The sequence below is a fragment of the Amblyomma maculatum genome, chromosome 9 (assembly GCF_055883805.1).
Source record: "Amblyomma maculatum isolate TAMU_Amacu chromosome 9, ASM5588380v1, whole genome shotgun sequence".
In the NCBI taxonomy this organism is placed as follows: Eukaryota; Metazoa; Arthropoda; class Arachnida; order Ixodida; family Ixodidae; genus Amblyomma; species Amblyomma maculatum.
In genome coordinates this window covers 113515467-113537229 of record NC_139352.1, presented here as the reverse complement: position 1 = coordinate 113537229, position 21763 = coordinate 113515467, and the positions used below count along the sequence as shown (strand labels likewise).

At 47.8% G+C, this 21763-nt stretch overlaps 1 protein-coding gene across 1 annotated transcript in view; it reads left to right on the top strand.

The window, feature by feature from the left end:
- Nucleotides 1-20707: 20707 nt before the first annotated feature.
- Nucleotides 20708-21763, top strand: part of LOC146180173 (uncharacterized) — a 28232-nt gene continuing 27176 nt past the window's right edge. Inside the window, exons 1-3 of the mRNA XM_084580340.1 lie at nucleotides 20708-20736; nucleotides 21319-21422; nucleotides 21571-21627. Coding sequence (XP_084436466.1) covers nucleotides 20708-20736; nucleotides 21319-21422; nucleotides 21571-21627 — 190 coding nt within the window. The remainder of the gene's footprint in view (nucleotides 20737-21318; nucleotides 21423-21570; nucleotides 21628-21763) is intronic.

Here is a 21763-nt window from a genome sequence, read left to right as displayed (position 1 = left end):
CTTACGCTCAAGTAACCGCTGGAACGCGCGGTCCGCTTCCTACATCATCTTACCAGAACTGCTCTAAATTTTATGCTCCATCTCGTTTCATGGCCCCTCAGTCTTCAGACCTTCGACCGCGACGCCGCATTACGAACCCATGGCGAACCGCCGACAATCGCCCAATATGCTATGCTTGCGGGCTCCCGGGTCACGTCGCTAGTCTTTGCCGTCAGCGCCCGCTTCATCCTGAGGACGCAGTCCGTCAGTACCACTACGATCCCGAGCCACCCTTGAGCAACGTCTCTTTTGGATAGTCTCCACCTCGGGCTCAGTACAAGACACTCCGTTCACCTTCGCCTTGCCGACGTTCCATTTCGCCGATGCTCCGGCGACAGGGCCCTACTCAAGGGGAAAACTAAATGCCGCAGTTCCGGAGGCAAGAACTGCGCGTTTGACGAACTCGTTAAGTCCTCCGCCTTCTCCCGCCAACGTCATTGAATTGTTCGTAGGTTTTCCCGTTTTTGCTCTGGTGGATACAAGTGCTGCCGCTTCCATAATTAGTGATGCCCTTCGCCGCAAAATTCGCAAGTTCACGACACCGCTTTCTGCCTTTTCGCTTCGTACGGCGAGCTCAGAGCGCATCATCCCTGCGGCAACGTGCATGGTACGAGTTTGCCTCAAAGCCATTACGTATCTCGTCGAGACGGTGGTGCTTTACGCCTGCTCCCACGACATCATCCTCGGCTATGACTTTCTGTCGACTCGCAGTGGTGGATTGATTGTGCCCGTGCCGAAGTTGAGCTTTCTCCTGTGTGTAATGTTTCCCTGTGTGACCCGCCTGTGCACCCTGCTAAACTCCTTGTAGCTGCAGACACCGACATTCGTCCCTTTTTTTCTGTTCTCGTTACCCTTATTTCGACATCTGCCCTCACTAGTCCTGTTCGCTTTACGCCCAAACTCGCCTCCGCCCACCCTAACCGCCTCTTTCTTCCTTTCGCCGTTCTAACGATTTCTGATGGCAGCTGTGTCATCTATGCTTTCAACCCTTTTCCCTGCCCGACGGTTGTTCTTCGCGGAGAGTGCCTCGGCTACATTGAAGAGCTGGACCCTGATCGCACTTACATGTTCTCCGAACCTGAAGTTTTTCCTCACGTCGCTGCCCTGACGTCTTGTGCTGCTACGAGTGATGTGCTTCCTGTCGACGCCCTTCATCGAGCTATCGCGACCGATCTTCCGTCTGCCCAACGGGACCAAATATGTCCCTCCTTCAGCGCTTCAGTGCATATTTCGACGTGTCCCAGCCTTCCTTGAGCCGCACCCTGACCGTTTCTCTTGCAATCGACACTGCTCCTCATGCTCCCCTGCGGCAGCGACCATACTGCGTGTCGCCCACTGAGCGCCGCGTCATTCGTGACAATGTCGCCGATATGCCTCAACGGGGCATCATATGACCATCTCATAGCCCTTGGGCCTCCCCCGTAGTGTTGGTGACGAAGAAAGATGGCACGATCCGCTTCGGTGTGGACTACCGGCGTCTGAATAAGATAACCCGCAAAGATGTTTACCCACTACCACGAATTGACGACGAGCTAGATTTTTTACAAGGAGTGGAGTTCTTTTCGCCGCTAGAGTGGCGCTCTGGCTATTGGCAAGTACCGATGGCTTCCGCTGACCGCCCGAAAACAGCCTTCATCACTCCCAATGGCTTGTGTGAATTCAATGTGATGCCGTTCGGACTCTGCAACGCCCCCGCTACCTTCGAGTGAATGATGGATAACATCCTCAGTGGGCTCAAATGGGAAACGTGTCTTTGTTATCTAGATGACATTGTCGTTTTCTCGAAAGATTTCCCTTCCCACCTCCTGCGCTTTCAGCGTGTCCTTACGTGCCTTACTGAAGCCGGCCTACAGCTCAACTTGAAGAAATGTCACTTTGCCGCTACCAGGCTCACAATAATTGATCATGTCATATCCAAGAATGGCGTTCTACCGGATCCTACCAAACTTCGTGCCGTCGCAGACTTCCCCAAACCCACAACCTTGAAAGAACTTCGCAGTTTTGTCGGTCTATGTTCGTATTTCCGCCGTTTTATTTGCAACTTCGCCAGTATCATCGCCCCTGTAACGCAACTACTCGTCTACGCCGTCTACTGGTCTCTCCCCCTATACTCCGCCATTTTGACCGTGCCTGCTCGACCGAAATACACACTGATGCAAGCGGCGTAGGTCTGGGCGCTGTTCTTGCTCAACGGAAACCTGGATATTCCGAGTATGTCGTCGCGTACGCTAGTCGTACCCCCACGAAAGCGGAATCGAACTATTCTGTGACCGAAAAGGAATGTCTGGCCATCATATGGGCCATTACGAAGTTCCGTCCTTATATTTACAGTCGCCCATTCTACGTTGTTACCGACCACCACGCGCTCTGTTGGCTATCCTCCCTCAAAGACCCCTCCGGCCGCCTCGCCTGCGGGGCGTTACGTCTTCAGGAGTACGATATCCACGTCATCTATCAATCTGGATGCAAGCACGCCGACGCTGAAGCCCTTTCCCGTTAACCGCTTCCTAACGACTCGACGGCTGGCTTCGTTTGTGCCTACGATATGTCGCCGCTCAACATTACCAACATGAAATCTGAGCAGCAGAAGGATCCACGGATATCCTCCCTCTTAACATTCCTGTCTACGCCCGCAGAGCTGTCTCCGTCACGTGCACTTCGTCGTCAGGCCCACCACTTCGGCACTCGTGATGGACTTTTATACCGCCGCAATTACCATCCTACAGGGCGAAAGTGGCTTCTCGTGATTCCGCGACATCTCCGTGCTGAAATCTGCGCCCTTTCCACGCCGATCCATGCAGGTGTCATGAAAACATATTCTCGGCTGCGTATGAGATAATACTGGCGCGGCATGTACCGCTTCATTCGTCAATACATCCGATCCTGTACCGCCTACCAACGTCGCAAGAATCCACCCCCTCAGCCAGCCGCTCTGTTGCAGCCATTGCCTTACCCCAGTCGCCCTTTTGACCGTGTCGGTATCGATCTGTATGGCCCGTTTCCGACTACTTCGGCTAACAACCACTGGGTCATCGTAGCCGTTCACCACCTAACGCGTTACGTGGAAATATCGGCCTTGCAGTCTGCCACCACACGGGATGTTGCTTCGTTCATTCTGCATCGCCTCGTTCTTCGTCACGGCACACTGAAACAATTGATCAGTGACCGCGGACGTGCGTTTCTTTCCGACACTGTCGAAGCCCTCCTCAAACAGTGCCGGATCATTCACCGGAGCACCACAGCGTATCACCCCCAAACGAACGGCATGACTGAGCGATTTAATCGCACTCTTAGTGACATGCTAGCCATGTACGTTGATAGCGCTCACTCTAATTGGGACCAAGTGCTGCCTTTCGTAACGTACGCCTACAATACGGCTACACAGATTACGACTGGGTTCTCCCCCTTCTTTCTTTTATATGGTCGTGAACCCATCTCCACCATGGATACTATCCTGCCCTACCACACCGACGCTTCAGAGACCACTCTACTGTCTGAAGCGCACACATTTGCCAAAGAATGCCGACAATTGGCGCCCTCCTTCACAACGGAGAACCAGGCTCAACAAACGCATAACCGGGACCTTACAAATCCAGCACCTTCATATCCCTCAGGTGCCCTCGTTTGGCTCTGGGTGCCTTCCTCTGCACCCGGCCTCTCATCCAAACTCCTATCGTGCTATCATGGACCTTACCGCATTCTCGAACAATCTTCTCCCGTCAATTACGTAGCAGAGCCCTTGAACCCATCTCCAGATCATCGCCGCCGCGGCCGAGAAACTGTACATGTCGGCCGCCTCAAGCCGTATTATGATCCCCCTACCCTTTCCTCACCATGAGTCGCCAGGATGGCTCCTTTTCCGCCGGGGGTATTGTAGTAATCCCGATCGCCATCAGCTCGCGCGCCAACCCGAAGAAGTAGACGAAGTGGAGCCGGAGCCTGGTTGGCACTGCACTGTTGGTTCGAATGCTACCCCCGTCGCCTTGGTTTTCGGACGTTGCCTACGGTCTTGGTGCTCCAATAAACACCTTACACTTAGAACAAAAAATGACTTCAGATGAGATGACGCTGATGCACGAGCGGGTTGGACGGCTTGTTGACGGTTGATCCGGGCTGAGTGGCAATGCGCAGGGGTGATGAGGTTATTGGACAGGGGTGAGTGATAGAATTTGTGGAAAAGCAAGAGCCTTGTAGTTTTAAGGCGGAATTCTAGGCTTGCAAGATTAGCTTTATCTTTTAATGATGAAAGACTTGTGGGATATTAATAGTCTGAAAAATCAAATTTTACCGCTCTGCTTTGGACGGATTCGAACGTTTTTTAAGGTTAGCTTGGTGTGGGTCCTAGATTGAGCAAGCATATTCTAGTTCGGGGCGGACTAAGGTTAAATAAGTGGACAGATTTATGTGAGGGGGAGCAAATCGTAGTGTTCTCCTAAGATAACCTAAAACAAGATAGCTTCGTTAGTGGTGTTATTTATATGGCATGTCTAGGTAAGATCTTAAGTAAATTTAATGCCCAGGTATTTACATGTAGTTGATGCAATATTTGGTCATGACAAAGTGTAGGTTTCGGTGTGACATTATGAATGAAGATGAAATTAGCCTATGTAGTTTTGTTTACATATAGCTGCAGTAACCAATTAGTGCATCATGTTTCAACAAGTTTCAAATCGGACTGAAGTTTATATGAGTCCATTCTTGTTTGTTATTTGTCTGTAAATAACGCAGTCGTCGGCAAACAAGGGAATGGTAGAAGATAGGTCATTAGAAATACCGTGAATGCATATTAAAAATAGTAAGAGTCGTAAAACAGTACTTTGCGGTAGGCGAGAAGTAAGCGCGGTATTGGCCCATACTAACTGTAGGCGATTAGTCAAAACATTTTGCAGTCATTCAAACACTAAGGGGTTTGTGTTTAGTCGTGAGAGTTTATGTAGTAGTTATTCTTGGGTGGGCAACTTTGTCAAAGCCCTTTTCAAAATATAAAAACAGCTCATCTACTGGTGTGTTAGTGTCCAAGCTAGAGCTGATGTCGTTAGTGAATAATGCTAGTCGAGCACAGCAGGATAAGTTTTTAAAAATCCCGTGGTGACTGGGGTGGAAGAAGTTGACGGACTGCAGGAATTTCATTATGTGTGAGATAATTGCATGGTTCTTTATTTTGGAAGGAGCATTGGTTTAAGAAATAAGGCGGTAATTTTTAGGGGACGATGGTGATCCTTTTTTATGCACTGAAATAAATTTTCGCACTTTCCAGTCATGATGTATGGCATAGTGTTAAAGTGATTGCTGAAAAATGTCGGAAAGAATGATGGCGACAATATTTTTAGTCTTGCGAAGTATTTCAGCGTTGACGTTATCGACTCTGGCTGATGAGGGCTGTTGTTGTGGCTGAAGGAAGAAGGAAACGAAAATGCACGGGCCTGCTACTGGCTCTGTAGCTGAACCACCTCCGCTGCCTCGTGCGGACCGAAGAGAAAATAGAGAAGAAAGAAAAAGAAGTGGGAGAGTAAGAAGCACTTCGCAACAGCCGTCTGTTGATGGCGGGTGCAATTACTTCGCGGAGCCCACCTCGGGACGACCCTACCTCGAGGAAGAAGTGGACACCGGTCCCTCATATCTATCCCAACCTTCACCCCCACCCCCACCCTTAACCGCCCCCCCCCCCCCCCACCCCTACATCCACCAAGCAACTTAGTTCTGCCGCAAGGTAAACGCCTACCGTAAGCAGAAATAAAGACGTAATAAAAAAAAAGGACGGCCTACAGCAGATATAACTGAAGGCAGGCTAGCCCCTGCCGCAAGTGGCGGCAACCTACCAGTTGCAACTCCGTAGTGCTAGGAGCAGCCACCTTCCCGACCCTCCCCGTCGAGATGTCAGTGCAGGTTGGATGCGCAGGTGGTTGAAATTACTTCAAAGCCCTCCACTATGGCACCACATTTTAAAGATCACCGTAATACATATAATTGGTTCGCAGGAAAGGGAAGGCGCAGAATCCGTCACTTTTTTGTGGACACCTGACCCGGGCCGTAAGGGAAGCGAGGAAGTGAAGCGGGGCTAGCTAGCAACCGCATTTTTATCTGTTGAAGGCCGTCGTTGCACCCACCACCGCTTGGGTGGTGGACGGCTGCTGTGGCGATGCGCGTCTCACTCCCTGTTTTTTTGTTTCTTTATTTTCTCTTGTGTCCGCACGAGGCTGCGGAGGTGGCTCAGCTACACAGCCAGCAGCAGGCCCGTACATTTTCTTTTCCTTCTTCCTACAGTTGCAAGAACGACATGGCACAGCACACGAACACCACATCTGCCTCCATCAAAACGCAGCCGCTGGGTTGTGAAAATTTTCTACGCACCCAGGCACCTTTTTATATCTCTTTCCACGTTCACTTCCAGGTTTCTGCAATCCCTTACAGGGCGAGTCACGTATCCACAGAAGTGTGCCTCTTTTCCTGTGTACTAGTTATAAGAAAAAATCTGAAAACAGCGCGGAAAAATAGGCCGTGTTACCGAGCCTATTATTGCAACACTCACAGCTTTCACTCTATCATTAGGTTCAGACTATGCTGAAACCGTCACAATTTTTATTACGCTTTAAATTGGCCTTTCCGTAGACTATTATACTGTCGTCGTTACTCACGGCAATGTAGGTAACCATGTAAAATTTGTTAACCATGTAACATTTCTTAATTAGACGCAAGGCGCTTACACTAGATGCGTAAGGGCTAGACGAAAAAACAAATTACAAATATCAATGCCGAGGAATAAGCACAAGTAGGTTAATATCTATTGGCTGAAAGGAAAGAAAAGGGGCCCGTACTGTTCGACACCTGACCCTACCTAAAAAGGAAAGGAGGAATCGGGGAAGTGGTAAGCGAAAGAAATACTGCTGTTGAGGGATACACAGAAGACACGGATGAAAAACGTCTAATGAAATAGTTCTGCTTTGCTGATAATTATTCGCCAGTAGAGATCCTGATAATGTTCGCCGCTGCGTTTGTCGACATCATACTGTAGGTTATAGTGCCTAGAATATACTGACAGTATATTCTAGGCACTATATTTAGGTTCTTGGAAACGGATTGACGGGTGCTAGTTTTGGCAATCCCAAATTGAGTGATCACCTTGCTGCTTTCAATGGCGCTTATTTATATGCTCCTAATTATTAATTGAAGGGTTGTATACTATGAAAAAATCAACAATAATGAATAAATAGTTTTAAATAAATGAATAAATAGAATAAATAAATAGATGGGACGTATATGCACTCGAATAGCTCAGCGCAGATAAGTGGTTTAGAAATTAGCTGTTTTTATATCGCAGAATTGGTTTTCGAGCTTTTACAATCCACCTCTGTCAAAGATAACAGAATTAGCGCCATAACATTGACAAACTAAAACGTTTACCTTCTCAGAAGAATCGCGCATAACATGGACCGTAAAATGTTAAAGAACTGGATATGTGTTGCAGTGGGCTCCTTTGTTTTTTTTCTTCCCTCTTTCACGTCTGTTAATTCTCCTCTAGCCGCAAAGGGCAGCCTCGATGGGTAACATGTTCGTGCATTCTCTATTCCACCTCCTTGCAATAACAGTTGAAATTTTGATGGCAGCTTGCATTTTAAAGAAATCCGACTTTAAAACCTGTCGATGTGTGGAAAAAGCGCTCACCTAGAAGTAAGGATAGGGCGTTTTTTACAGAAGTGCGGCGAAGGAATAGCCAGGTTCTTTCATCTTTTCTAAAAGTGGCAATGTCTATATATTATTAACTTTTAGGTAGGAACATCTAGCGAGTCATAAACACTACTATATTTAAAGGCACAGACGATCTATCGCATAACGAAGGTGAAGAATCCTACCAAACGAAGAGGCGTCCGTGTGCTGTGCGATGTCAGCGCATGTTAAAGATGCACAGGTGGTCGAAATTACTCCGTAGCCCTCTACTACGGCTCCTCTTTCTCTCTTTCGACTTTTACTCCCACCTTCTTCCCTTCCCTTACGGCGCGGTTGAGGTGTTGAGGTCCGTCGTTGGTAACTATGACCATATATTAGGACAAACGAGATGAGAGGTTAGTTCCTTGCTACAATGGTATCTGGTATGCATTTTTCCTCTTGCCTTTACGGTGGCTAGACAGCGGCTGTTGCGCGGCCAACTTTATGGGTGCCATCCAGTGCCATCCATGGCTGCGCCGAGAGATATTCGTGAGGTGGAGTTAGCAAGACTTCCGCCTTAAAAATGGTGTTTCACAGTTACCGTACCTTTCCTTTCCTATAAATCAATCAGGCTCAAGAATCCCGCCAAAAGTGTCTCTTAGTAAGCGATATTCACCGAAACTCGCAGCACACTGATCAATGCAGCAAGAAGAGTGTTTGGATATGTACGCATTTATTGCTTCTTAAAGGCCCACTGTCCACCCTCCGGTCGAAAATATTTTCTTCCCCGGTGACTGTGAGACTTCGCCCCTAGAACGCAAGGCCGCAAAATGTTTTTGAAAAGAGTAACTCTTAACGCAGTTACAGCCACCGCAATCACCCGATTCTATCATGCCTCTCTCCTTCCGTTCCCTCGCAAAGGTTTTTCACTCTCCTACCCGAGGTCGTCTAGCCTCCGCAATACAAATTCCCCTTCCTCCTCCGCGTTTGGCGGGAGGTGGGGCGTGGCTCTCCGCGAGCGCGAAAAAAAAAAAGAACGGTCGAGGGAGCGCGCGCGGCTGGATTGTCTGGTCGTGGCGAGGGAAAAGCGCGCTGCGAGCGGTAGACACCCATCCTTCTCCCGTCAGTCAGCGAGACGGACCAATGGACATCGTTCACGGTACGTACGTCATTGCTGTGGCCCGTCGGGCCAGCGCAGGAAACGGGGAAGCTGGCTTCCCAGAGGAGAACATGAGAGAGCTTTGAATTGTATTTTCGATGCTTTGCGGCGCGCGTGTCACTGTAGCATTTTGCACAGACTATCTCCGGTACCTGATCGAAACACTGGGCTCCTTTGCTTAAAAGGGCCTTCCCTGGACAGTGGCCCTTTAATAAATATGGCGTTTTTTTGTATTTCAAACAGTGCTAGCCAAAAAATTTATTGTTTGATGCATTTGTGTGGTCCCTCCTAATTCGGTCAAATGAATACACCTTGGTTATACATTTTTGTGTCATCTCTTACTGCTTGCTCCTCAGAAGCCACGGGACCCGCAGTGGCAAAGAAAACGACTGGTATGTATAACACTCCGGCGCTGGAAGTCACGCTTGTTTATGCTAAAGTGCATGTATTTATTGACTGCGTTGGAAATGTTGTGACGTGGATGCACGTTAGCTCCTGGTCTCTTTACAGATGTTTTTGCGTGCAGCGGTGTAGTATATGGTGCCGATCACTGCTCAGAGATATAATCTATTCGGTTGCATCTTAAGCCTCGTACCTTCGTTAACGCCCGCAGACAAAATGGCTGGTATTTACACATCAAAGAGTTGTTGAATTGGCCAGTCTTTTGTCATCGAGGCCACTTCAAGTCCATGGCCTAACACAAGTGCATATTAATTGCAAGAAGCTCTCTAACGTTCGACAGCAACACAGAAGACAAATTTAAACAATCGTGTTCGCCTTCATTGAAATAATGGATATAAGAGAGTGCGATATTTCCTCCACTGTGGAGAGTTTAGTATGGCCTGATATTCATTTCATTGTGCGAAATGCGGCCAATTATTGTTTTCCTCATCATTGTCTATTAATTTCACCTATTCGTATTCGTCTTTGAACAGACGCATATTCAAAGTCTGCATCTTAACGAGCCAGTTGTAGTACGTGCAAAGTATGTGGCTTACACTTCAGAGAAACACCTGTATAGAACTTTGTATTTTGCTTTCACTAACGAAAGCACAGCTACTTCAGCAGGGTACTATTATTTCTCTTCGTAAAGATAAAGTCGGCGGTATCTCCTCTGAGGCATTGCTCCCCGGCACACAAATGTCGTGAATTGCAGCTGCTCAATTGCTTTCCTCGTGAATGTCGCGTAGCTTGTGCCACTATCTTGACAGCTGCGTTAGGTGTGGAGGAGACCACGTTTTGTACTCATGCTTGGTTATCATTCAGTACAGGGCAGATGTACGCTATACAGCCGAATGATGATATAATTAAGAAAGCTTTGTAATTTTATATGGAAATTTATATTCCGAAAGACGACTGTGCTTTCTATTCATGTTTGGCTATCATTCAGTACAGGAAAGAGGTACAGCCCTGTCCACTTCTATCTATAACAAGATTCCTGCTTTTAAATCATCATTACGTCCGACCCTGCCGTGCAATAAAGCTAAGTGACAGGCTATGAGAAGCAGCACTTCCGGCTTCCTGTGTGCTTGCATCGGTTTGCATCGATATGCGCCTGCGTGCGACGCAATGTTGCTTTGAAATGAGTCACCGTGTTATAGCTACAAGTGGATGACCCTGTATGCTATCCAGCAGAATGATTAGATAATTAACAACGCTTTTTTTTATTTTATATGTTAATTTATATTCCGAAAGAGCTGGCCAACAGCAGTGGATATGACGTGGCACTTTTGAATTTCTATATCGGTAACAGAGGTCAAAATGTCCAACAACAAAAAGAAAAACATCTTAACGCTCATTGAAGTGGTCACGCCCAAGTGTTGGACCCTTGCGAAATGCCTTCATTTTGTTTTTATGCATCATATAAGAAATCTTTTCGTGTGTTTGACAGCATTCAACTAGAAAAAGTGACAGGTATTTTTGCGCGCCGCGCAAAAACACATTGACCTATGCATCGCGCCGCCTAAATGTACAACAGATGAAAATAAACTGAAAAACGCCTTTTTACCGTTCCATGTTTAAAACCTCAATGCGGCTAGCACAAAACAGGAAGGAGATTGATCTTGCATGTTTACTGCCTTCTGTTTGGCATTTAATGAGTCCTTAGAACAAAAGCTAATACTAATGTATGGTTAAATTTGTCTTAGTGTTTACAATTAGGGATGAGAATTTAACTAGATTTATTTCGTTACGTATCATGCAATCAGATATAACGTATCTAGAGCACACATGCCCATCTAAGAGATTTTTAAAGTAGGTTTGCTGAATAATCTGAAACGAATTGCAAAATTCCCTGCCCCTTTAAGAATGTCACAGATCCCAAGACAGCTTTAAGCCAGGAATGGTCGCCCCTATAATGTCGTTTAAGATGAAGTAATATAACAGGCCCTTATATGCGTGACATCAACGCGACTTGTCGCTCTTTCTCTGAATAATTGTTTGGGTTGCAAACGCAGTGGTGAAGCGCCGGAAGTACTGAACATGTTAACTGAGAACCCCGGGTTGACAGGAATTTGTGGTAGCAAGCTAAGCTGTGCCGTTGTCGATTTAATGTTTACGTAATGCATAACGAAAAACTGTCGCCCATTTACAGCCTCATAATTAGGCAGGCTAATTATACGAACGCTGCAAATTTTGCCCAAAAAGACTATGGTATGCGCGGTGGAATTATAGGCCCTAATTATCCGCAATAAGTTAATTTGGAATTTAAAAAAATATTGTAGAGGAGGAACGCACTCAGTAACGGTTGAAATTAATCGGCATTATACAGCCACTTCGGTTGGAGTTTGAGCATTGCCGCTACATAAGACACTGTGGATACTGGCTAACACAAGACACTAATTTATTGGCGTATGTCGCGTTCTGTAACGCAGTTGTTTTCTTAAGCATAGCGGCTTTAGCTGTGTGCACATATTTTGCTAATAGGAGTGTCAACAGTCACAACGTAACGCTCGGGTTTAATTTAGTGCCATTGGCCATATGGTAACCAGTTTACAATATCGCGTAATGATTTGAGTTTTGTGTTTCTGACTTTCCTCCGCCTGAGCAATCTCATGGATTATCACTACTTCCTTTTTCCCATTTAGTGTTATCAGTAGTGCCGTAAGAATGGTTTCGAAGCTTGAGCAATCACAGGGATTATCACTACTTTCCTTCTCCTATTTAGTGTTATCAGTCCAGTAGTAAGAATGGTTTCGAAGCTTCCAAGCTGAACTAAAGAGGACTGAAGCGCTATATGCAAGGTCACTGTAAGCTAGGCATCAATCGGTGATCAATTGATAAAAAAAATATTAAAGCAGCTTTATATGCGAAAACCTATACTTAATGTCTGGTGAGCTTTGTAATTATTTTGTGAATGGGTGTATTGCATTCTTTCTGAGCACAGTGCTATTCTGGAAGACGTGAATTGTGTTGCTAGCGGTGGATCTTATAATCAGAACGAAGCTTGTAATCTCTTCAGTATTTAAATCAATTAAAAAAAATGCTGTTTCATAAACAAATGTGGTTCGCATGGTGTAAGTTTTGAGTGGCGGGACCAACCACGTTATGCCCAGGCTAAATGTCTATACACATGATGAGTATTGAGCGCTAACTATCCAGTGCGAAAAATGAGCATGATATTGACAAAACTGTCTTAATTTGATTTTTTTAGGGGAGGAAGAGTAAGTATACAAACTTGATTCAATATCATTGCCTTGAAGCTTACTCACACGCTTTCAGATGTGCCTCCAATTGTTTACAGCAAGCCTTAACGCGTGGTTTATCAGGGCCCATGCACGGTTTTCGTTTCAGCATGTTGTTTGAATTATTTGCGCTAGATTGATGGTTTAAACTTTACTAAACCAACTCGAGCAGGAACATCTTAGAAAATTTTCCAAGCGTTGATTATTTACATGCCATGACGTCCCACATTTCACAGGTAGCATTCTTTTTGGCTTCAGGAAGATGCCACCAAAACAATGACGCTGCTGCCCGATAAAACTCGAGTGCCAGGGCTCTGTAGTCGATCGCCTATTTAGTTACCACTTTGCGGCAGTCGAGGCTCTGCTTTAGGAGCTAAACGCCACTGTGCTAGCTCACACGGTGGCCAAATGAACAACACTAAAACCAAGGACAAAGGAGTCCTTGTCGGTCTCCCGTCAGACTTCATGATTGGGAGCGCGATTATGCAACTGTTATTGTTCAATAGGCGATTCACCTCTGGTCGTCGAGCCGTGGACGCGGCCGCCCGCTCTGCTCGTCCCGTTGGTACTCTTGGTGGTGCTCACTCGCTGGTCGACTCCTCAGTGCACGAACGCACTCCCACACTGCCAGAGCCAGCGGGGCGCTGCCGGAGTATACCAGAGAGAGGGGAAGGAGGCTGCCAATTTGATCTTGAGATGGAAGGCGGCGCGCAGTTCTCTGCCGCTACCGTACGTAGCCATGACGTAAATGGCATTGGCGACGTGCTGGAGAGGCCGGTGATGTTTGGCTTTCCGCAGCCTTCCTTCCTCAATTTAGGCGTCTGCCGGGGTAAAACACGCGTGCACGTACGTTACGGATGCGAAGCGAGGGAATAAAAAACTCAACACTACCTTTTTGTTACCTTCAGTCTTAAGACACCCAGACCAGTAACGCGTGTTCACCTGTAATCCGATATCCAAGTATTGTACAGTTCTTGCGAATGATCAATCCACGCATGCTCACGCCAATATTAAGTACATTTACATTGTTATGCACCAGAACAGAAGCCTTTCTCCTACCACTATGAATTCACTCGTTGTAGCTAAAAACGACGAAGGCATGTTTGCACGCGTGCAACTCGTACGCTCATCAGCCATCCTCCACGCAGAGTCGTTGCTGGCTGTCGCGGAAACTAGGCGATGAGGCCGACCGCCGTTGTTCGAACAGCAGCGACTACACAAGCTTTATAGACACGGGAAACTGACAGGTCTACACTGGCCGTTGTTCAGCAGTTTCGCGTGACTACTGGAGAGCTTTGCTGCACATGCTCGAGGAGCAGTCGGCTGGCGCGCCGGAGCCGCGCGCTCCGCCACTACAGCGCGCGCGCCTCGCCGGTCTTCGCATTCAAGACGAGTGAAGTCTTAGCCGCGGCAGACGCACCGGAGCCGGCGCGTGCCCAGCTGTGTGCCTCCGTTGCGTAGTAGTTGATGTTGACAATCAAGGACAGACAATCAATTCCAAGTACACTGTTTGAGCCATAGAAACGGTGATGTGTTACTTCACTGAGCACCGAGCCATCTTTATGGCAATATAGAAGCAACCAGATTTTGAACAAAAATAAATATACATGTGTCACATATTGCTTATACTATGTATGTTTCATTGCAGCAGCAGTAAGCATGATGATCAAGCTAATCAGCTAAGAATGGCAAGCTCAACTTTAATAGCGCTACGTATATCCTGGCATAACCGAGCTAGGGCCAACAATGCTAACACAGGGGCCAGTTGGCTGATCGTAGGGTAATACTGCACTACTTGCTAGACAGGGTACAGGTGAAGGACAACACACGAATGAAGCGCAACATTCGTGTGTTGTCTTTCACCTGACCGCTGACCGAGCTAAGGCACTGCCATTTTTTTAAATGTTGCTCTCGGCAAGAGTGCACTCTAATTTGCGCTCAATGGGACAGACATAAAGGGGGGCACTTTTCTGCGGCTGCTGCCAGTATCGACAACAACCTGCTCAGCTGCATGGTTGCGCTAGAGGACGACCCGTTTGGGCGGTTGACGCATGCACTTCCGAGAAGTCGGGATACCAGAAACGAGTGGCCGAAGCAGGCAACAGAAGGAAAAGGCAGAGACCAGTTAATGTGTGGGCGGAGTGTCAGGGAGTTTAGGGAAAAATTCAAGCTCGGAAAAACGGGCGGGACAACTGGAAGTTTGCGAACTGAACGTCACTCAATGACCTTTTCGCTGGTGGGGCGGAGTGTCAGATCTACTTTTTGTTAGTTTTTATTGTGTCACGGAGTGTTGAGATGAGTGGAGGGAGGATAAGAGAGATTTTTAATCACCGATATCTCCGCTGTTAATGAAGCTGTCTCAAAAATTCTTGCTGTGAAGTGACAAGTTAGGGAGTACTTATCTCTCACTTTTTCTCTCGACCCTTTTGTTTCAATACATTTTAAGCGTTTCATTGTCCATTTATTCCTACTGGCCAAACACTCGCAATTGTGCGTTGTTGACATCATTCGCAACATTCCGGATGTCAACTAACATCTGGCTGAAGAGTCCATTTGCATGTTCATCTCTCTGCCAAACATAGAAAAAGCAGCCATGATGCCGGACGATCAATTCACTCTCATGCGCACAGCCTCAAGGATGATGCGACCTCGCATTTTACCCAACAGCAGCTTGATACCCCAATTTAGGTACTCGCTCCCACTGGACTGTATGGTAGCCCGTGGGTTTCTGCTGCAGTACAACCATTGCTGCAAATGTATCAAGAAAAGCCTTGAACGTGAAACACCTGGTAATGTCGGTTATCAGCCGATCGGGAAAGCCAAAACGACAAAACTCCTGACAGCTTTATCAGGACACCCGGGGCAGTCGCTTTCCGCAGAAGCTACAATTGAGCGAAAACGCTGAAATAGTACATTACGACGAGCACGAACTTGCACTCCAATTTGCTAAACGGCAGCGGCCCAATCAAATCGCAAGGAAGGATGGATCCCCCAGGGTTTCTTGCTTATGATTGGTGGAAGTAAGCCAGGTGGCTTTCCGCCTCGAGGCACTCTTTCTCGGCAGATGGAACAAGTTAGCACGTATTGACATAAGTCTGCCGTTATTTCAGGCCAGGTAGCGAACCTACGAAGCTTCTGCCATATCTTGCACTGCCGTGAGAGCTGGCGTCGTGATAGTGCCGCGTAACGGCGCGGCGCAGTTTGCACAGAATAAGGACTTTAAAACACTCACTAGAGGCTTCCTTGGCTGGCAGGCTTTTCAGAAAAGCTAAAGCATGGTCCTGCGGGAAATTCTCCAATTAACTTGCAGCAATACTAGCTAGACTGTAGTTTGAGGCTACCATACTACCGAAGGCTTCATAGTGCAATAGTGCCAGAGTAGTCGGCGCATACGTCTCTTCATTAAGACATTTTATTAACTGCTGACAGATAATAGTCTTCCGGCCGGCTGAAAACTGTAAAGCTCCCTCTGTACATTATCTCGTCGATTTCGCAGACAAGGAACACCCCGCGGCGCGCTCCTTCTGCTGACGCGTAGACAGCTGTCCTTATTTCTACTCATTCTCCGTCTACCGGTTGGGTATCAGCGATCAGCGTTCGTGACAGCTCATAAGTGCAAGCATTGCCAGTCCCTTTTCGGTAGCGCAATTTGTTTTCGAAGTTATAGGGTCAAGGCCTGCCGTGCAAGCCGACCTCTTGGCTCACGCATGCGCTTCAGCATGTTAAGGCCATGTGGTCGATCTTGGCCATGAACCTTGTTTCATCAGCGTATATTTTCAGTTATCACTGTGCAAGCCGACCTCTTGGCTCACGCATTCGCTTCAGCATGTTAAGGCCATGTGGTCGATCTTGGCCATGAACCTTGTTTCCTCAGCGTATATTTTCAGTTATCACTGTGCGTAATGACGGTCAAGCGTTCTTTTTGCGTCGCTAAGTTATTGCTCGCCAATGCCTCTAGTCACACCTTGTCACGTCCATCTACTAGAGTGCTGCACCCACTCCGATATCACATGCATCTTTCTGGATAACGAATTCCTTGTTTAGGGTAGGTAGCTTAAGGGCTGCTGTATGCGCGATGAGGCGTGGGAGCTTTCGAAACCTGCATTCCGGCTCATCATTGTATTCACAACTGGAAAATATCTTTGCCATCGGGCCAAGGGCGCTTGCAGTGGCTCACGTTGTAGGTATGAACTGGCTGTATGTATCCCAATGTCCTAAGATATCGCCGAAGAGTGCTGACTTCTTTATGCATAGGAAACTACAGGAATGCCCGAAATATCTTGAATCGTCCGACACCTGCCCCAGGCAACGATATCCAAACAAGGTCACCTGACTCTTTGTGGGATTGAACGTGAGGCCAGCAGCACTGAGCTTTCCCAAGACGCCTCTTAGGTGATCGAGATTGCTCATCGAATGTGTGGAAATAGATCACATCAACCCGGTAGGCAAGGGCATGGTGGTATCTGACGTCACCGACTACACGGTCTACCAGCCTCTGGAATGTGCTCGGAGCTCCGGAAAATCAAATGCCATTCTTCTGAATTTACACAGCCCGCTATGAGATGAGAATTCCATTTTGTACTCATCGCCCGTAGTGAACGCAAAAATGCCAAGAGCTGTTTTGCCCCAAGTACAACTGGTAACTCCAGAGACTTCCAGAACGGCAAATAAGGCCACCATCGAGCAAATCCTGCAGAGCCTCCTTAGTCGGTTTCCATTTAGGACCCCTGACGGGGCGTGGCATTACATTTGCAAGACAGCGCGTTACGCCTTTCTGTGGGGTGCTGAACCAACCTAATGCATCCCGGTCGGTGATGCATCCTGGTCCTCCAATGTCTCTCAGTGCGAACAGTCTCTCACGCTGGCAGGCCGCCGCTGTCGATCTCGGCAGCTGACGCGGAAATCTATTTCTTTCTTCATCTGAAACGACCGGGAGTGCATCTATTTCCACTTCCTACCTTGGAGAGGGAGCATTGAGACGAACCATCATATATGTAGTCGGCTTGTTGGGCGAGCAGCGCTCATGGTAGGGATGCCGCCCATCTGTGAGCGTTTCCGCCGCGCGCGTTGACAGACTTCGTTGTAGATGGCGTGTTGAATGGCCTGACAGTGGAGTACGCGCTCTTCCGATAAGCCGTATTGGCGATATCTACCGACTGTTGGGTTTTCACCAAGCATTCTTGGCTTAGGATAATTGGTAGTGCTAGGCCATACAGGTGAATAAACGCTTCTGCGAACATGTTGATCCCAACCCACCACGAGGCTAACGTCACCGCAGGGGTTCACCTACCCGCTAGAGAGCAGGAGTGGTGACCTTCGCTGTCGTATCCGAATGAACCGCCGTCAGAACTGGGAAAGAACCTCATCTCAAATCGGCAAATAATTACACTCGTGTTTAGCAATACCTTAAATGCAGCCCCTATCTATTGCGATGTGAACAAAAGTCACGGGTGTGTTGGTTTGTTCTCTTACCTTGAATGCGGACGTGATGCGTACGGATTTCGACCGTTTGTAGTCTCTGCGGGCGCTGCTATTGGCTATCATCCGTCCGTTTTGTTGCTACGCTCGGCAATGTTCAGATACATGCGAGTGTTTGGTTGCATGCGGAGCTACAGGAGTGTGTTCTGAGTGCACGGGCGAGGACACGTTCTGCGTCCCCCCCCCTTCTCAGCGTTTGATATGACTTCTGCACGTACCCACAGAGACGCAGACTTCCTTGGCAGAGGATTGTGCTCACCCTTTATCATTGGGATGCCACTCCAGGCACTCCTTGCCTTTAGGGACTGCAGAGCCGGCACCGGGTTCGCTGTTAGCAATCTGCTGAAATCAGAGCTTTGACTGGGAAGCTCGTTCAGATTGGTGCATGGGCAGGTACTCAAATATCTTGAAATGTAGGGCGGCAATAGTGGATGATGTGTTCTATTCGCTCCAAATGAGATACTTCTGAGCGGTGTACTCTCATAATTATGGCATCGCTCGTAAAAATTCGATAAGAGGCTCAACCGTTGCCTGTGTTTGTGGCTTGAGTTCTCGCCGCATTTACTGCTTGTAATATGTAAGGAACTCCGTAAACAGGCGTCGGAAGTCGTAATGCTCGCTTTGTGACAAAGTTGCACCACTGGGCGGCTTGACCGATGCGTACAACTGGCAAAACGCGTCGAGAAATTCGCTGTAGTCTCTCGTAGCTCATAACAGTGCGAGGCCAGCAGGAACGCATTAGCGCTCTGTCACTGTAGTATTGTATGTCGGTATCGGTACTTCTACCTGAGAACCAGGCGAGTATGCCAACTGCAACGCCTGTTACAAAGCGGACTCGAGAACGTTTGCGGCACCTCTCTCCTTCGAACATATTGCGCTCTCATCAGCCATCCTGCGTTGTGTGCGTGCCACTGTTGCCCCAACGGGCGGCAGCTTCTGAAGCAGCTCGTTTCCTGCCGATACAGGGTTAGCAGTGTGGCCAGCAGACCATTCTGACTGCGCCAAGGGCGCATGTGGGTCCCACCTGAAACTTGGCGGAATGGTTGAACATGGAAACCACAGCAACTGGGCTTGATATTCGGATGCTGGCCAGTATCTCCGGGCGCGTGATGGGGCTGGTACAGGTGGGTCGCCGCCGCTTGCGGCGGGGGCTGGTCTTGCGCCGAAGTTTTTATCTGTTTTGGGTCGCCATTGCGCCCGCCGCCGCTTCAGTGGTGGTCGACGACGCCTGCAGCGCACGTCTTTCTCTCCCTGTTCCTTTTATTTCTTCTCTATTTTCTCTTCTGTCTGCTCGAGGCCGCGGAGGTGGCTCAGCTACAGAGCCAGTAGCAGGCCCGTGCATTTTCTTTTCCTTCTTGCTACAGCCACAACAACAACAATCTCCGGGCGCGAACACCGCGAGCCACAACGCCGGGTGTGCCAGGGACCATGCTCAAAAAAATTTCTGTAGCCTCAGCCTTCTAACTTTTCTGGCTCAGTGTTTGCCAGAAGTTCTTGGCGGGACGTTTTGGATGCTAGCAGTGCCCACAGCTTCATGCAACATCACCCGATTGACATCTTAAACCCACACTTAAGTTTAGAATAATGCATCCGGAGGGATAATCAAGATCTGCCCAGCTTTCCCCACACTTCGGATAAGATTAGGTCAGACGGCCGGCATGAGGAAATGCTAATGTTCATGTGAGGTTCTTGCCGTGCTGCGGCTCTGCACTGACAGGCGCATTACGCTCGCTTAGACCCCACTGGTAGCACCAGTGCCCAGCACGAAAAAAGTGGACCAAGGATACAACCGTTTCATGAGTACTGCCGTCGACCTTCGGCCACACTTCCATGCAAGAGGCATAGTTCAAGGGCAGGATTAACGTCAGGCCATCCAACCGTGGACAGGTCCACCCTCTCCGCTCTCTCAACTCCTCACTGCACCCACACACTCTTCACTGGCACACCCAGCGCTCGCCGCCACCGGAGTAGACAAGAGAAATAAGGAAGCAGGCTGCTCACGTGATCTTATGCGGTAACCGCAGCACGCTTCTCCCTCACCGCTACTGCGGCGTAGCCAATAAGGAAAGACACTGGCGACACCCTTAAGAGGGGTGGTGATGTAAGGTTTCCTCAAGTGATCTCAGACGTTCACCACTAAATCGAAAACTGGAAAGGGCACTGTGGAAATTACAATGCAGAAATGTGAAAACCTAAATGTTGCTGGTGCATACGGTGCATCATGTTTGCTCTCATTATCAGTATAAACTGAATGCACCATAATTATCTTTGTTAATGTCATTATTCACATTATCTCTGAATTTAATCTTAACTGTTATCGCTACTATCATCGTCAAGGTGGGCAAGGAGAATTATGACATGCATTTCACGATCCCGGGCGTGGCGCAGTTGGTTAAAGCGCTCGGCTGAGGATCCAAAAGATGGAGGTTCGATTTCCGGTGAAGACGAGATTTATTTACTTTTAACTATCTTCCTCACGGTAGACAAGGAGAATTATGATCAGCGTTTCGGGCATGACGTCATTTGATGACAGCTACTAGTGGGATAGGACGCCGGACGTTGGGCGCCGCATGAGGCGTTATGGCCTTCGCCTGAAACAAATCGATTGCAGACCAGTAGTATCATCTGAAACACCTGAGGAGCAACTAGTGGTCTGGGTGCATCTATGTAAATTGCATTTAAAATACGTCTTCTAACAATAGCTATGAAGTTCATCTTTGACAGCTCAGAGATGTAAAGAAATTCGATGTCATGTCAGAGAAAAGAAAAATATCCACCTAGGAACAAGATGACAATACTGATAAGGGCCAACCTACGTGAGTAGTTTGGGCAATCGCCTGCTTATTTTGAGGATGCGATAATAGCAACGCCAAAAATCTTTCGACCTAATCAATTTGTAACGCGCTGCTGGCCGATGCGATGGGAGTGCATGTTATTAACTTTAACCTCTAAGGGTCCCGCAGTGGCTTCCTTGACCATAATTTTGCACGCGCGTTGTGATCAATATCTACAGTTAGAAGCCGGTCGTAGCTGGGGAAAGACGTAACTAAGCAATATACAGGCTGAAGCCAAATAAACAGGCGATTGGTGATCATGTGGAGTGCCTTTAACGTCAACTCTGAGTATGAGGTTTGAAATTTACTTTGCAAACGCGTTCAATCTTACTGTACGTCTGCACTGTGATGACTACGATTCCTCCTGAGGAGATTGACGGCAGTTAATCGACATAATGCTCCAGCTGCAGATTGTTCATTATATGCGCATGACAGTACCAAGCCGATAATTTCCATTAATGCGCGCCGTATTTTTATGCAGGAAGCGAACTACCTACTACATAATAAGCTGCGGTCTGCTTATATTGCTGTTTTTTCTGTGCGCCGTGATCTACATCTTCACCTGCCCCAATTGCGGGAAGCATGGTAAGTTGGACCGAATACGAGTTTTAAAGGGGTGCCCGCTGGATTACAGGCAATCAGTGCCATTTAATTTGCGGCTAAGGTTTCTACCTAACCAGTTTTGGTTGTATGCAAAATCTCTGAACCAATTTTACTTTCCATTTGCATTCAGACACAGACCCACCGACTGAGTTTGACACCAAAGTTGTTTCTATAGAACGCAGAACAAGTACGTGCACATATTTGCTCTCTTTGTGTGCGCGCACACGTTTGTGTGTGCGATCGAAATTCGTTAGCGCAGTGGTAGTTTCTTGTGAGCGAGTTTCTTGTGTGTTGCGAGCCGGTTAACAGTATGCAAATTTTCA